At 37.6% G+C, this 15,021-nt stretch overlaps 3 protein-coding genes and 1 long non-coding RNA gene across 7 annotated transcripts in view; 2 read left to right on the top strand and 2 right to left on the bottom strand.

The window, feature by feature from the left end:
- Positions 1-136: 136 nt before the first annotated feature.
- Positions 137-582, bottom strand: LOC121726960. The gene is made up of 2 exons (XR_006035598.1): positions 553-582; positions 137-511 (listed from the first exon to the last, which is right to left on the bottom strand). It is a non-coding gene; the product is annotated as an uncharacterized LOC121726960 (long non-coding RNA).
- Positions 583-3,593: 3,011 nt separating this feature from the next.
- On the bottom strand, positions 3,594-5,922 carry LOC121726958 (vacuolar protein sorting-associated protein 37A). Of its 2 annotated transcripts, XM_042114619.1 has the most exons (4): positions 5,247-5,922; positions 4,835-5,141; positions 4,538-4,677; positions 3,594-4,338 (listed from the first exon to the last, which is right to left on the bottom strand). In XM_042114619.1, the coding sequence occupies exons 1-3, from the start codon at positions 5,718-5,720 to the stop codon at positions 4,553-4,555; spliced, it is 906 nt and encodes a 301-aa protein (XP_041970553.1). In that variant the 5' UTR covers positions 5,721-5,922; the 3' UTR covers positions 3,594-4,338; positions 4,538-4,552. The 2 variants fall into 2 exon arrangements, with proteins under 2 accessions (XP_041970553.1, XP_041970552.1); XM_042114618.1 differs by having other exon boundaries at positions 3,594-4,677; positions 5,247-5,921.
- Positions 5,923-6,859: 937 nt separating this feature from the next.
- LOC121726957 (zinc finger protein draculin-like) lies at positions 6,860-8,153 on the top strand. The gene has a single exon (XM_042114616.1). The coding sequence runs from the start codon at positions 7,100-7,102 to the stop codon at positions 8,084-8,086; it is 987 nt and encodes a 328-aa protein (XP_041970550.1). The 5' UTR covers positions 6,860-7,099; the 3' UTR covers positions 8,087-8,153.
- A 764-nt stretch (positions 8,154-8,917) lies between these two features.
- LOC121726951 (dynein axonemal intermediate chain 7-like) overlaps positions 8,918-15,021 on the top strand; it is a 44,530-nt gene continuing 38,426 nt past the window's right edge. For all 3 annotated transcript variants that reach the window (XM_042114605.1, XM_042114604.1, XM_042114606.1), the window contains exons 1-11: positions 8,918-8,996; positions 9,870-9,894; positions 10,534-10,668; positions 11,198-11,250; positions 11,345-11,387; positions 11,529-11,617; positions 12,582-12,673; positions 13,015-13,148; positions 13,669-13,721; positions 14,618-14,755; positions 14,856-14,930. In XM_042114605.1, coding sequence (XP_041970539.1) covers positions 8,976-8,996; positions 9,870-9,894; positions 10,534-10,668; positions 11,198-11,250; positions 11,345-11,387; positions 11,529-11,617; positions 12,582-12,673; positions 13,015-13,148; positions 13,669-13,721; positions 14,618-14,755; positions 14,856-14,930 — 858 coding nt within the window. In that variant the 5' untranslated portion in view covers positions 8,918-8,975. The remainder of the gene's footprint in view (positions 8,997-9,869; positions 9,895-10,533; positions 10,669-11,197; positions 11,251-11,344; positions 11,388-11,528; positions 11,618-12,581; positions 12,674-13,014; positions 13,149-13,668; positions 13,722-14,617; positions 14,756-14,855; positions 14,931-15,021) is intronic.

Raw genomic sequence — 15,021 nt, 5'->3', positions numbered from 1 at the left:
TCCAATAATGGCCATTTTGCTCGCTGAGGCAAAATGACAATTTGAAGTTATTACTTATTAGTATCAGGATTTAGTAATCCTAAATAAAATCACCATGATAGACTATTTACACTTGGTAGGAATAAAATGGTTATAAAATAACATAAAACGTGTATTTAAGTAACTACTCATGTAATACAAAAGTATCAGTAGATATTAATGATTACTGAATATCACACATAGATCATAACACTCATACAACATGAACAACACTTTCATCACAGCACATGACAAATCTACTTTTTACTATTATTGCGATGTGATATTATGTTTTTATAGTACCTATACCCGGCGAATCGAGGCGGTAGCGGTCCTTGATCTTTTTAGTCTAAGAGCTTATAATATGAAACTCACTTGACTTAAACTTAAAAAAAATTCCTCTTATAAAGTTCTACGCGCGTTCCCGAGATACTAAAGCTACATATATCGCGTCCAGATGCCTACGCGCGTTTTTAAAATCGCGCGTAAAACGCTTGCAATGAGCGAGACTCTCGACTCGCTCGTGGAACGCACGCGCGACGCGCGAGTCGAGATACTTGGGTGCCATTGCAGCGTCCAGCTCCTTGTGAGTATAGTATTCGTTGGTCCAGAACTACGCGCGCGTCAGTTGCTAGTGGATGTAGGTATTTCATGAAAATAATATAACGTGATAACTTCGATACGAAACTTTTATTGACGAAATTGAAAAAAGAGAGGCCATATGGAAAATAGAATCTTCAGATTATACCAATAAAATCATAAAACGCAGGAACTGGGAAGAAAGCGTCGAGATTTTTTGTGAAGCAGGTGATTCCGAAGAAAAGAAAAAAAACTTTAGGTAGTAAAAATTTGTGTGTAGTAAAGCCACAACACAACTGCTCTTTCCGAGTCCATGTTTGTAACTGGCTGCTGAATCCCTCCCAGCGTTTTAGGCGCGTAAAACGCGCTCAAAACGCCTCATCTGGATAGGCTTGAAATAGGGAATATGCATGATTTTTTTTATGACTTTAATTAGTCCTTTATACCTTATAAATGAGAACAAGACATAAATAGGCTTCAAAATATTCAAATTATTCTTTAAATTGAAATTTAAAACATTGATTAAATTTGTAGCGTTCAAACGCCGGCATTTAGCGCGCCATGTTGATGACGTCAGATGTTATGTCCCGTGTTTGTTTCCTTTAGTGTTTCAGTTACTTCGTACTTATTTTCGGGTTTATTTGCTATTGAGATCATGGAAGAGACTAAAAAACGTTCTTACAAGTATTGTGTGATACTGAAGTGCAAAAACATTACTAGAAACACACTTGACAAAATATTTTTCGTATTCCAAACGATGTAAAAATACGAGAACCACGGTGTAAGATGATGACAAGCGATGTTTTTTTTATGAAATAAGGGAGCAAACGAGCAAAAGGGTCACCTGATGGAAAGCAACTTCCGTAGCCCATGGACACTCGCAGCATCAGAACTGCAGGTGCGTTGCCGGCCTTTTAAGAGTAATAGGGGAGGGTAGGGAAGGGAAGGGAATAGGGGAGGGTAGGGAAGGGAATAAAAACTCACTCACTCGGCGAAACACAGCGCAAGCGCTGTTTCACGCCGGTTTTCTGTGAGAACGTGGTATTTCTCCGGTCGAGCCGGCCCATTCGTGCTGAAGCATGGCTCTCCCACGTATAAATTCTCTATCTCCATTATCGTGTTTATTACTATTGTGATGATCATTACAACGTAAGTATGCTACGTATATAGCATACTTATGTTACTGTTATACATCTTCATGCGATTTAGTAAAAAGTAAATTAATTTTGCAATAGAAGATCAGAGATCTGAAACAAACAAGTAGCTACTTACGTTGGTACTCAACGTAAATTGTTCATGTTAATTGGAATATCTAATATATAAAAATTCTCGTGTCACTGTTTGTGCGCGAACTCCTCCAAAACGGCTTAGCCGATTTTGTTGAAATTTTGTATAGGTACTTATACATTTGTTAGGTCTAAGAATAGGTTTTTATTCACTTTTTAAATTTATACTAGAAATTTATATGGCAAAACAATGTTTGCCGGGTCAGCTAGCTAATTAAATAAAATTGTAAAATGAAGATTTGATGCAAAATATTCTAACATCATAAATGCATTTATTTTCGGTAGATAGTCCGATTGTGCTATGATAAAACCTAATATACTCATATAGATTCACTAGAAATCACCAGTTTTAAACTATTTTTCTAACAAATACTATAACCACAGTATGAATATCGACGCCGATATGTAACATCTGACGTCACATTTCGTTTCGACCAGTGGTGGCGCGTTTAGTAAGTTTGAATTTCCCTCCATTAATTTTCATTTTTTAAACAATATTTTATGGGTTTAAATGATTAACTAATTAAAAAAAATACCTTTTGATTATAATGTGAGGATGATAAAGATTACAGAAAAATATATTTGAGATGGAATTTTTTTTTTTTTGCATATTCCCTATTGAAACGCGCGTATGGACTACGCGCGTAAAACGCCTCATCTGGACAGGCTCTTAAGGGTTAGACTAGGGAACATCTGACACTTTATTGTCAATCGTGGTTTTAAATATAGAAAATGATGCAATATGACAAGTTTTTTGAAAGGGGGGGGGGGGGGGGGGATTAATGACCGCTACGCCTCGATTCGGAGGGTACACAATAGATTAAGAAAAAAACTACATGTACATATTTATGAATAACCACCTAACATATTTATGAATAATGTTTTTTACTAACAAACAATATTTAATTAAAAGATTCATTAACAAATTATAAGAATAAAATATAAAATTAACAACAGTATATTGATAGGTATGGATGAGTGATAGAAACAAGAATGGCATACAAATCAGTTGAATTAACATAACTCATACACAGTACCACATACTTTATAGGTGCCATTAATACCACACAAACAAAACAATTAATGTCTTAAAACTTTTAAGAAATATCACAATAGAGCTAATTCTTGTTATTATATAGATGGTGGAATGAAAAAAGTTACCAAGCAACATTAGAGGTCAAAATGAGTTTTTATGTATTCGGAATCAGCAAATTTTTCTCCATCAATTAGTCTAAGCCAGGGTTTCTCAACGTGGGGTACGCGAACCCCTAGGGGTTCGCCATTCGACGGCAGGGGGTTCGCGACAAGATTTCCGTAATGGTGGCTTGATAATAGGGAATATGCAAAAAAATAATTCCATCTCAAATATATTTTTCCGTAATCTTTATCATCCTCACATTATAATCAAAAGGTATTTTTTTTAATTAGTTATCATTTAAACCCATAAAATGTTGTTTAAAAAATGAAAATTAATGGAGGGAAATTCAAACTTACTAAACGCGCCATCATTTGTCGAAACGAAATGTGACGTCAGATGTTACATATCGGTGTCGATATTCATACTGTGGTTATAGTATTTGTTAGAAAAATAGTTTAAAACTGGTGATTTCTAGTGAATCTATATTTATAGTGAATATATTAGGTATGATATATTCACTATAAATAAACGTTTGAACGGTACCAATTTAATCAATATTTTATTCTCATTTATAAAGATAATATAAAGGACTAATTAAAGTCATAAAAAAAATCATGCATATTCCCTATTACTGGCAGACAAACGCGACACTCTTTTGGCACTTATAACAATATATTAGTATTCAAATAAAAACCTTATTTTCTTCAACAGTTTTCTGGGGGGGGGGGGATGTCATTACTTACTGAGGGGTAAGTAATGACATCTGAGGAGTGGGGGGCTTTCGGCTCCACGAACCCCTGATAATATTCACCTGGAAATATTATCAGGGGTTCGTAGAGCCGAAAGATTGAGAAACCCTGGTCTAAGCGGACCTACGATAATATTGAACAATTTATTTGAATGTAAGATTTTTAAAGTCAAAATCTGTTTAAAAATTCATTTTTTCATTCCACCGTCAATATGAATTATGTATATGTATTAAAAATTTTACAAAATGCTACACCGACTTCTACATTATGAACAACCATACTAATCCGTACCTAATATTATTAATGTCGAATAGTAGATCTGTCTGTTTATTAGCTCTTTATGCTTAAACTGCTGAATCGATTTTTATGAAAATCAGAGAGGAACATAATTTACGTTTCTCGCGCAAACAACATAATATCACATAATTTCAGAAAATACTAAACAAAAATATTTTTTTCAAAACTCCCACTCATAATTATAATGCAATAGGCAATAGCAAGAAAGTAACATTTTTACTAATCCAAATATTTTATATTGCAATATACAATGAACTCCTACTTACACAATCATGAGCGTAGCGAGGCGGGGCAGGGCAGTTCGGTCTCTCATTTCTTTTTTTTAATTTTTACCTCACCTTCAATACTATTGTGAGATACTCATATTATATATTAAAAATCACGAATTCCAAGTCTAGGATTTTCTTAATTTGCCTACCCCTCACCCTCCATATCCTCCTTAAAATCCTGGCTACATCCATGTACACAATACAGTAACCAATTCATTAGGCAGTAGCTTTATCCAGCTGTGCCAACTGGTGGCCGAGTCTTTCCTCTCTTGCCCTTCTCGCTTGGCCCAGGGCTCGCTTCTCAGAAAACTTGGAAACAAATGTTTCTACTGGAATGTTACCTGAAACATTCAATAAAACATATTATTAAAACAATTATTAAAATAAATTAAAACATATTATTATGAAATAAGAAACAAATATGCAAACACATGTAGTATAAGAAAATAAAGAAAAATATTATTTGGAGGAAATATTTTTTATTTAGTTTTTACATACCTAACAAAAATTGTTCCGCGATGGATTCTGCATCCTCATCAGCCTTTAGTGCTGCCACTTTTAAGCAATCCCGAATGTGGTGGGGATCATAGACCTCAGACAGTTTCTGATGTTTTCTATTTAGCTCCTCGTAGTTCATCTTCATTTGAACTATTGTAGATATTCTATCCAGAACATCAGTTTTAAGATCATCTAGTATTTGTTGCTTTGAAATGTTATCTTGTGCTATTTTCTCAATGCTCGCCATAACTTCCTCAGTCTCCATATCAAGTTCTATGAGTTGCGGATTTGATTCAAGTAATTTGTCCTGTAAAGTAAAATATCAAAATATAATATAATAACATTACTATCATACAAAGTTTACTAAAGATTGTAAAAGTATGTACAAAAGCTAGTAGAGTATCTTAATAACCTGAAGGTCGGGATTCTCAATGATTTCCTGTAGCTCCTCAATAGACAGTTCACTTAACTCCGGAAACATTAAAGAGTTTATGTTGAAATTTGATTGAGGACTGACATTTGCTGATACATTTTCACTTTTGATATTTGGTACTGATTTTTGGAATTCTCTTATAATAGCTTGTACGACTCGACCCAAATCCGAGTGTTGAGTAAAATTTAGTAGTCCCGGAGCATTCACAACCTGGTTTGTGTTATCCGATAACCAAGGGTGAGAGATAGCAGGATTGACGAAAATAGATGGATTCGTGTTAGGAAAATCCTGTCCTAATACTACGGTCAGACTCATGTTTCGGTTATCGGCCAAGAAATCGATTTTGTATTCCACATTTTCACTAATTTCTGTCACATTGTCATTAAATATTTTTAAGGTATCAATTTGACGTCTTCTTATATCTTGTTCGGTGTAGTATGTTCGCGGCAACATATTTATTTATAGACTATAGTATTAAAATGTTTTCCTTTGCTTTCTTTTCTAAAAATCACTGAAGTAAGATCGCTTTCACTTTAATCCAATTAAATCAAAATATAAAGTAAGAATATAAATTTGTTTTAACACATTTTTGAGCAATCACTAAAAATATAATTTTAAGTGTAAATTATATAAAGTTTAATATTATGTTCTTTTTAGGAATTTTCAATTCCAATTCTCCATAATATACAAGTTGCAGACGCCCAGGCCAACAATATCATCTGTTTTTGACAATTGACAGTATTTTTTTTTGTGCTGCTGGCTGCGCTGCAGCCTGCAGTCTGCAGTCTGCACTCATGGCGCGGCGAATCCATTATCCACCGTGTCCGACTTGGTTCGAAGTTTAAACTTCGCTTCAACTTTCGAGCGACAAAATTATAATGTTCCTGTGAACTATGGAGTGCTGAGTGTGGGGTCACTGTGGGCTGTGTGTTGTGTGTTCTTCAGACTTCGAGTTAGGACTCTGAGCTCTAATAATTTTTAGAGATAGCTACTACGGCTCTAAATGAACGTGGGTGGGGGAGCGCTGCTGGTAAAGAAGAACTGTCAAAAATTACGTTTTTGTATGATTGCAGCGTTAGTTCCTTTTTTTGCCACGTTTAGTTAAATGCTAAGTACTCACTGACCACTGTACACCATAAAGTTAAACCTATCGGAAAATATTAACTTTATGCTGTACGTACGGTTTTGCTCAATCGAGCAATAACGTCGAGCAACACCCGCGGCTCGGGCTTTCGTCCACACATTCAGTATTGTTCCATAGTTTTATTCGCTAACTAACGCCTCCGTGGTCTAGTGGTTTAGAGCGTGGCTCTTGACTCGGAGGTCGTGGGTTCGATTCCCGCGTTGGAAACATATTATTTCCATGTTTGATTAGGACAATGCAGGCTAATTGGATTTGACAGCTCTAATGTCAAATTACGGTCATGTTACGGTTGTGTTACGGGCTACGGTCAGTCGACGATGCGAGGCCTATCGGGATAAAAAGGCAGTTTTGCTCCTCATTCTTGACGCACTATATCTTGACAACACAAATAATATTATTTTTACTGGCAATAAATTAACGTCAAACGAATAATCGCTGTCATAATCTGTAGAGAAAAAAAACCAAGCGCTTCGCTTCTCTTTTGGAATTTATGGAACTGTAACAAGGCTCCCTTTTGTATTTCACTAAATAAAAGTTTAAATTTTGGAAGCAATTATGTCAACAAACCGCTAATTACTCGAAATAAAGATTAGAAGCTGCAGTATTTTAATAATAAAAGAAAATCATCCTAATTTAGATCAATAATAAAGTGCTCGAAAATCGAAATGTCTCCATAGCGTCACTGCAAATGGAGACCAAGTCCGGTGGCGTTTCAGATCATTGGATGAAAAATATGATGGAACCAACCGGTAGTGAAAAACAAATACAAAACGACAACAGATCATCGGTTAAGCGCGAGAAGATGGCTGAGGCATCTAACGGTTCGGAGTATATAACATTCGAATTGAAACAAAGCGAAGGAAGATATAGATGTGATGTGTGCGATTTAGCATTCGAAGGTATGGAATACTTGCTTTTGCACAAAAAGTTTCACGGAAACGATAAAGATACTACGATGCCGGAACCCGAGGCTCCCGCGGTAAAGGAGGGCCCGAAGAAACGAAAGAAGTTCAAGTGCGATCAGTGCGACGTCAAAGTGAACTCACAGTATCATCTAGATATACATCGCAGTAAGCACGAGGGAAACGCTTCCAAGAAGTATATTTGCCAGGTCTGCGACCGCAGTTTTGTGGCTGCACAGTTTCTCAAAAGCCACATGCAATCCCATTCTTCTACAAGCACTATTAATTGTGAAATATGCAACAAGAATTTTACTGGACAAGCTTATTTAAAATTGCACATGCAGCTACACAATGATATCAAGAAATTTAAATGCTCCAAGTGTGATGAGATGTTTCCAACAAAGAATTGTCTGAAAATACACATGAAGAAGCACACAAAGGTTAAGAATTTCAAATGTGACTTTTGCCACAAGTTGTTTGTGTCCAAAATTACTATGGAAAAACACAGGCAAACTCATGAAGGGCAACCTATGGATTGTCATGTTAAATGTACCCAGTGTGAGAGAACCATGCACTCTTCTCTACTCCGTACTCACATAGCGAGAGCTCATCCGATGACAATAGACGATGATGTGAAGCGTCCCCACAAGTGTCTGACTTGCGGTAAAAGCTTCATTGTTAAGATAAATCTTAATTTACACATCCGAGTGTGCCATCCCGATCTAGCGGAACCAGAAGATGAAGATGAGGATGTTATGACCGATAACTCTTAGATTTAAGTTTTACCTAAAGGCTAAATAATCATGTATTACTATTGGATAATATACTTTTGTATGTAAATTGTTTTTTATTTTTAGGTAGTTGCTATACCAATGTAACTAAAAAGTTAACATCCTAAGCCCGGGCGCGCACTAGCGGCCAGGCCACGGCGGCCATCGAAAGTATGGTGTGGCCACTTGACAGCGTGCGGCCAGGTGCGCATGGTCTATGGCCGTTTCATACTAAGGTATCTATCTCGATGGCCGCCGCGGCTCGGCCGCTAGTGCGCGCCCGGGCTCACTGCTTACTTGTGCATACTACTAGAATATGTAGTGCCTATGGAGTATGGTTCTTTGCCACTGTAACCCAATATCTTCCTACTAGTTTCTTATGTCAATGCTTCCTACATTTATCATCACTTCGTGAGAAATTAGAGGAAAATAAGGTTCAATAAAATATTAAATACTTTTTTAGAACAAACAGAATAAGTTACAATAATAGAATAGAATAGAAATCTGCCGTCAAAATTTGCCATCAGATTCTGGTAGACCTTTATTATATTATGTACAAATAGGCGGTCTTACTGCTAATAATGGCTCATAACTAGTCTGTATTGGTTACATTAATTGTGGTGTATGTATTATATATTTCTATAAGTTGTGATTTGTGAATGCATAATGCAGATATCAAAGACCTTGCAGATATTGCATTGACAGAAAATTGGTCGAGATGTAATTAAAAAAATGCTAATGTTGATTGGTCAGTTGTCAACAGTTGTCAATTTATTTTTCCTTGAATATTTGGCTTTTGCTTATTTTTTTATCTTTATTTTACAGTTTATTTAATTTAAGATTTATTTATAAATTCGAGAAGTAACGAAATTTATATAGCCTGATTAAAATTATGGTCAAAAAGGACAAAAAAGTATGTTCTTCAATACCTAACTTATAATAATAGATAGCTTGTGGCAAGCTGTTGGGGAGTAGTCACCCCACGTACCCGAGTGCTCCCAGGGAAGCCCACTGTTCTCCATTTTGGTCTTGCCTTTACCGGCCGGAGTGAACACTGACGGAGAATCAGGCCTTACCTCTGCCCTGTCTTAACCGGCCGGTCAGAGTGGAGTCGCGAGAGCTTCGGCTCGGAGGGAGGATATGAAGCGTAAGACGTGTCGAGTGGGCGGCGTGACGGGACCCTCTGAGGAAGCAAATGATTGGCATTTAAAGTCCAGCGACACCTCCCTGCCTTAAGCCCGCTCTGTCAACGTGTTGTCGCACCGTGCGTGTCGCCATTTTGAGGGTCCCATTTGTTGGCGAGTCATCGTCTGTCAACATTATGATATATGTTTCCACTTTGTATCGGCAGAAGCCATAGTCCTTCCATAGTCCTAGTTACCCAGTCCACTAACACCTCACCCCCATAGTCCGATATCATTTCTAATAACCATTCTCATTGCTCTGCAATAGTCCTACACTGGCCGCTCTTGGTCGTACTCTCATAGCGCGGACAGGGAGAGTCGCCGGCTAGTGTCACATTACATTTAGATCAAAACTGTGTAAGGGGCCTCTACGTGTTGGCTGCAGCCCCACGCTTGCCTTCCAAAGGTCCGGGATTTAATTGACTTATTTGAAATAATATTAATATATACCCTAATCTTTTTTTTATTTTTATTTTACACTGAGGTTCCACATTACCTACAAGTTATGTAAATGATCATAGTACTTAACACAAAAGACCATTTCATAATATATTTTGTTAGACCCTATTCCGGTATGAACTTGTAAATGTCTTTTCTTCCAGAGCCCAAGAGATGAAAATGCTGATGGTATGTATCCAACTGAACTGGAATGATTATTGGTACCATCCAAAGAATAATCGTACTTTGCTCTGTCTACTGCAGTTTCAGTAGGGTCTCATTAATGAGATAGTCTGGTGGGAGATGGACAGACAGACAGTCAGCGAAGTCTCAGTGGAACGCTCTCATTTTATACTTTTGTTTTTAACTTTTAGAAAAGACGACTAGAGCTGTTTATAATATGCTCTGATTGATTTTGAATCTCTAACCATATTATTTAAAAGAGATGTAGGTAATGCGTAAGGAAGTACTCATACTTGTCGCACCGTCCGTAAAATCTTCTAAGAATTTATAAGTACTTGTAACTTGAATCAAATAACAAGCCAAAGAATTTCATACTCTATCTCTCTTTCTCTCACACGCACACCCATACTCGATATATTATGCCGTCGACTTTAGTTTAAAATACACGATGTAAAGTAGCAGCGCTGAAAGACCAAATTTTTTTTTCACTTTTGTATGGGGAAACTCGTGACGCTCGGGGCCTTGCCCATACAAAAAAAAATCGTCTTTCAGAGCTGCTACTTTCACAGTGAACTCTCTACAAGGAACACGTACACACCCTAAAGTTATTATCACTTATTTTTGTTACCAACTGTATATCCGCAGAAATAGAGCTGCCGGACGAAGTGTTTCTGGCTCTAACGGACTTCGAGTCGGAGGCGGGCGACGTGCAGGCAGTGCAGTACACCGACACCTCCTACACCAGCGCCTCCTTTGAGTCCCTGCCGCCGGTCCTTCCAGGTCAGAAAATAGAGATTAGCAACTTGATGGTCAGGGGTCATACCTAAGTTAAGACAAATGACAATAACAATTATTGTCTTAATTCTTAAGCATAATAATTATTACCTACATGTATAATATACTTATATTACTAGCTGTCCCGGTAAACTTCGTGTCACTTTAAAACCTTCCCTGGACTTCTATGAATATTTTAAGACTAAAATCAGCCCAATCCGCTCAGCCGTTTTCGAGTTTTAGCGTGACTAACACATTTGAAAATCCATTTTTATATATATAAGATAAGATAATAGTTTGGTATATGAAACCTTGGTCAAAAATGCAAAAAGCATTGCCTCTCAAATCTCAATTTGCTGACGCTGCACTTTCACTGCCACTAAGCATATTAGATATGTAAAAAAATACTTACATAACTACCTACTAAGAAATTAACTATATTCTGTAAACAGCTGAGCGCCAGTGCAAGGTCAACGACCACATTTTCACTACCTACTTTTCACCTCTTAAGTCTTGATTTATAAATTGTTTTCAGATCCGGAGCCGAAACATAAAAAGGTTAAGAAAATTACGCACCAATCTACACGGGTATCTACCTATATTTTTGCGTGTTTTGAATTTATAACTATATAAGTAATCAAGTACAATCCTTGGGAAAAAAGTAATTACCGTCACTTTGCAGGATTCGAGCGTTTATTCAGAATGGCCCGAAGAATCACTAACAGGTAAATTATTAAGTACTAAGGTTGATATAAAATTATAAAGTGAAAAGAAACCCTAACTTGACGGTTAACCACAAGTTAAGTACTGTCTAAAAGATTGTTAGTACCTAAAATTAACTTTACTTTACTTTAAAAATTTAATAGGAGAACCAAAGGAAGAACAAAGGCGAACCAAGAAGAGAAAGAAAGAGAAAAGGAAGAAACATGATCTAGAAATGCCACGTTTTGAGAAGGTTAGGTTGATAATAGTAATACTATACACTTTTGATGCACTTATTCCAGTTTTATTAATTGATTTTATTACAATAACTAGATGACCCGGTGAACTTCGTGTCACTTTAAAGCCTTTCCTGCCCCCCTAGCATACGCCAACGAGATATCTCGTGGATATCTCACTCTAGAGCGTAGTGATATTGTCGATATCGATATATATCTTTTTTTCGCTAACATACATACGTCGAGGCTCGAGAGATAAATTTCTCGTTCGTATATAGTTCGTTAGTATATAGAAAAAGATAGCACATATAAAAAAACAAAATTATCTCTAATTTTGACGATAGACGTACGAGAAAAAATGTATGTCATGTTAGGGTCAATAGAGATGAAGAGATAAACCAGTTAACATCGAAAAAATGTGAAGATAGAGATGAAGAGATAAACCAGTTAACATCGAAAAAATGTGTAGAGTGAGATATCTCGTTGGCGTATGCTAGCACGGCAGGACTTCTACGAATATTTTAAGACTAAAATCAGCCCAATCCGTCCAGGAGTTTTCGAGTTTTAGCGCGACTAACACATTTGAAAATCCATTTATATATTTATATAATAATATATAGATTTTAATGTTTCACACGACCGGTTTCGACCTACTAGTGGTAATGGATAATAGCTAAGCATAATCATAAAATATTTAGACAAAATTGAACAAGGTAATAATATTGTGTAGAATGATGAGACGGTATGAATTACGGTAGATCTAAGTCGACGCACTTAGATCTACTTAGCTTTACTTAGGTATAGCTGAAAAAAATAACAATCAGTTCAGTTGTTTCTTTGATACGCTGCGCGCTGAGGCGACGTTCTTCAGACATACATAATATCAACCTTTACAATGCGTCGTTTGATCAATATCCTACAGTAAAAAAGTCCAACATTGTGCCTTTGTTAGTAAACAATAATCAATATCAAAACACTTAGCCGAAGAATTGGAAAGAAATGAGCAAGAAACAGAGAGACATCTGGCTGTTGGAGAAGATGGAGGAGTATAAAGCCGAAAAAGAAGCCGAGAAGTAAGTTTTCGCAATTATTAAATTTAGATATATCTACTTAGGCTGTTAGGTGAAACAGCCGTTCTGAGTTTGTAATTAAGGAAGCGTGGTGGAATTGTCATTTTGTATACTTGTTACTTAGGTATACAAAATGACAATGACAAAAGACCCTTAGGGATCAGTAAGAGACGTGCACTTAAAGTTACCACACAAAATCGTTTCCGGAGAGTCGCGCTACGTAGCGTCAGATATAGCGAAAAATATTATAAGTTATAACTATTACCTTGGCATGTTCAACCACCTTAACTGGCTCTTGGGCGATCTTTCCGCTTCTATACCGTCCTTGTGCCATGATGTATCAGACAGGCGGCGCTAGCGGGCGTGAAGGAGCGGCGTGCGGCTGCGGCCCGTGAGCGCGCGGACACCGTGGCGCGCGATGATGCTGAGCAGGCCGTGCGCCGCGACCTGCTGGCCCGCACCGTCAACTTGTTCCATAGTGAGTGACCGGTGGCTTACCCTGACCAGCGCATTGATTGATTATATTCCCATGGATTCTAAGGCTGCGTTTCCACTGAAGCGGAGCGGAGCTTAGCGGTGCCGAATTGACCAATCACCATGCTCGAAATCTTCGTTCAACTTCGCTGTCATTCCGCTGGAATAGCATGATTGGTCAATTCGGGCACCGCTAAGCTCCGCTCCGCTTCAGTGGAAACGCAGCCTCAGGCTGGTACAAATAGCCAGTACTCTAGATGCATCTCGGTCTCAAGACACGGTTCAGGCTCTATGATTGATTGGCTGTCAAAATTTGGAGCAATCACAGAGCCAAACCGCGTCTTGAGACCGGTTCGCATCTTAAGTCCTGACTATTTATACCAGCCTAAAACTCACTGCTCGGTTTATTGGTCATCGTTGTATCCGAGTCTGACGACATTGTGAGTCAGAGTTGTTCCTTGAACTGTTTCTATATAAAAGTACTTCTCGAATGAATTGACTTTTGTCATACTAAATATTTGCAGAATACGAACGGCAGCAAGTGGAACTTAACCACAAGAAACGACTAGAAGCAGAGGTAAGTGACAATATTAAAATATTCACATCGATTGTGTCAGAGAGTAAAAATACACAGCCGAACATATCTTAGTTCTTACACCTCCTCTTTTCGGAAGTTGGTTAAAATACATTGTAACTAATGTCATTATCTACAAAACTGGGCGCTACTTAATACTTTATACTGTCCCTATAGCAGGGGTTCCCAATCTTTTTCAGCCTGCGGCCCATATACGTCACAATATTGTCACGTGTCACGGCGCCCTACTCTACCTAGCTATTAGACAAAAATACATAATTATTATTAATTAATATGATTACAGTTAGGTTAAGCAAATTATATTTTCGGCAGCCCGGACTCTCAAAAAAAACCAAAAATTATCTTAAAATTTTATTTAACTAACTTAAAACTATTTTACAAAATTATATCCGCGATCGATGTGAGATCGGAACAGAATGACGGAAATTAATTATTACAATACAAATTGCAAAACGCGGTAAATGCTGAAGAAGCAGAAAGATTCCTCGAATGTAGTGGCGATGACCAGGCACGCGTCGCGGTGTCAGCGGTCTTCTTTAGGGGTCCGTATGTAATTAGCAGGTAAATAATAATAAACAAACATTTAATTATTTACCCGCTTCAGATTAATAATAATTTTATAATATATATATAAAATTTATATAATATATATGGTTTCGGATAAGGATGAAGGATCAACTCGCGGCTCCCCTCTTGCCGCGGCGCACACTTTCAGAACCCCTGCCCTATATGATTTTGAAACTTCAAGTGTAAGCTGACCCAGAATAGGCATTTGTTTAGAAATAACGTGCGTTCAGGGTTATTGTACGTCGACGCTTCCAAAGAAGTCACACTTATGTCGTTGGCATAAAGGCCTAAATATAACCTTGTTCGCACAGTGGCAGCAGTACCTCCGCTGCGACGGCCTGCCGGACCCTCGCGCGGCGGCGCAGCTCAACACGTACTTGCACGTGTGGCGCGAGCGAGGCGCTTGCGATGACAACGAACTGGACAGGCGGTGCGAGGAGGTTTTGCCGGTCAGTTACTTGTTCATACTAATTATTATAGATCTGATCGCAAATTAAATTAAGGCGTGCTTAAACTAATATTTAAAACTAATAATACCACGCTTGCTAGATGCTGGAAATGCTGGAAGAGTTCGTGACGGATGTACGACAGTTCACGCCGCGCCAGATCCAGAACTACAACGAAGTGAGCTCTTTATTATTCATGAAAACCTGCAATAAGTATGCGGCTCAAGTCAATTCCCAACGAAAAAAAATTGCATTTTTTATCAACTTAA

The sequence above is a fragment of the Aricia agestis genome, chromosome 5 (genome assembly GCF_905147365.1).
Source record: "Aricia agestis chromosome 5, ilAriAges1.1, whole genome shotgun sequence".
NCBI classification, from domain to species: domain Eukaryota; kingdom Metazoa; phylum Arthropoda; class Insecta; order Lepidoptera; family Lycaenidae; genus Aricia; species Aricia agestis.
The sequence above is the reverse complement of the archived record's forward strand: the minus strand, read 5'-3'. Positions and strand labels throughout refer to the sequence as shown.

What these genes read in the sequence shown, in the direction of transcription:
- LOC121726958 (XM_042114619.1), bottom strand. Translation starts at nt 5,720, where the DNA reads ATGTTGCCGCGAACATACTACACCGAACAAGATATAAGAAGACGTCAA. An exon ending in TTGAGAATCCCGACCTTCAG is followed by an intron (nt 5,142 to 5,246) that starts GTTATTAAGATA and finishes TTTACTTTACAG; the next exon opens with GACAAATTACTTGAATCAAA. An exon ending in CGCGGAACAATTTTTGTTAG is followed by an intron (nt 4,678 to 4,834) that starts GTATGTAAAAAC and finishes TGAATGTTTCAG; the next exon opens with GTAACATTCCAGTAGAAACA.
- LOC121726957 (XM_042114616.1), top strand. Translation starts at nt 7,100, where the DNA reads ATGGAGACCAAGTCCGGTGGCGTTTCAGATCATTGGATGAAAAATATG.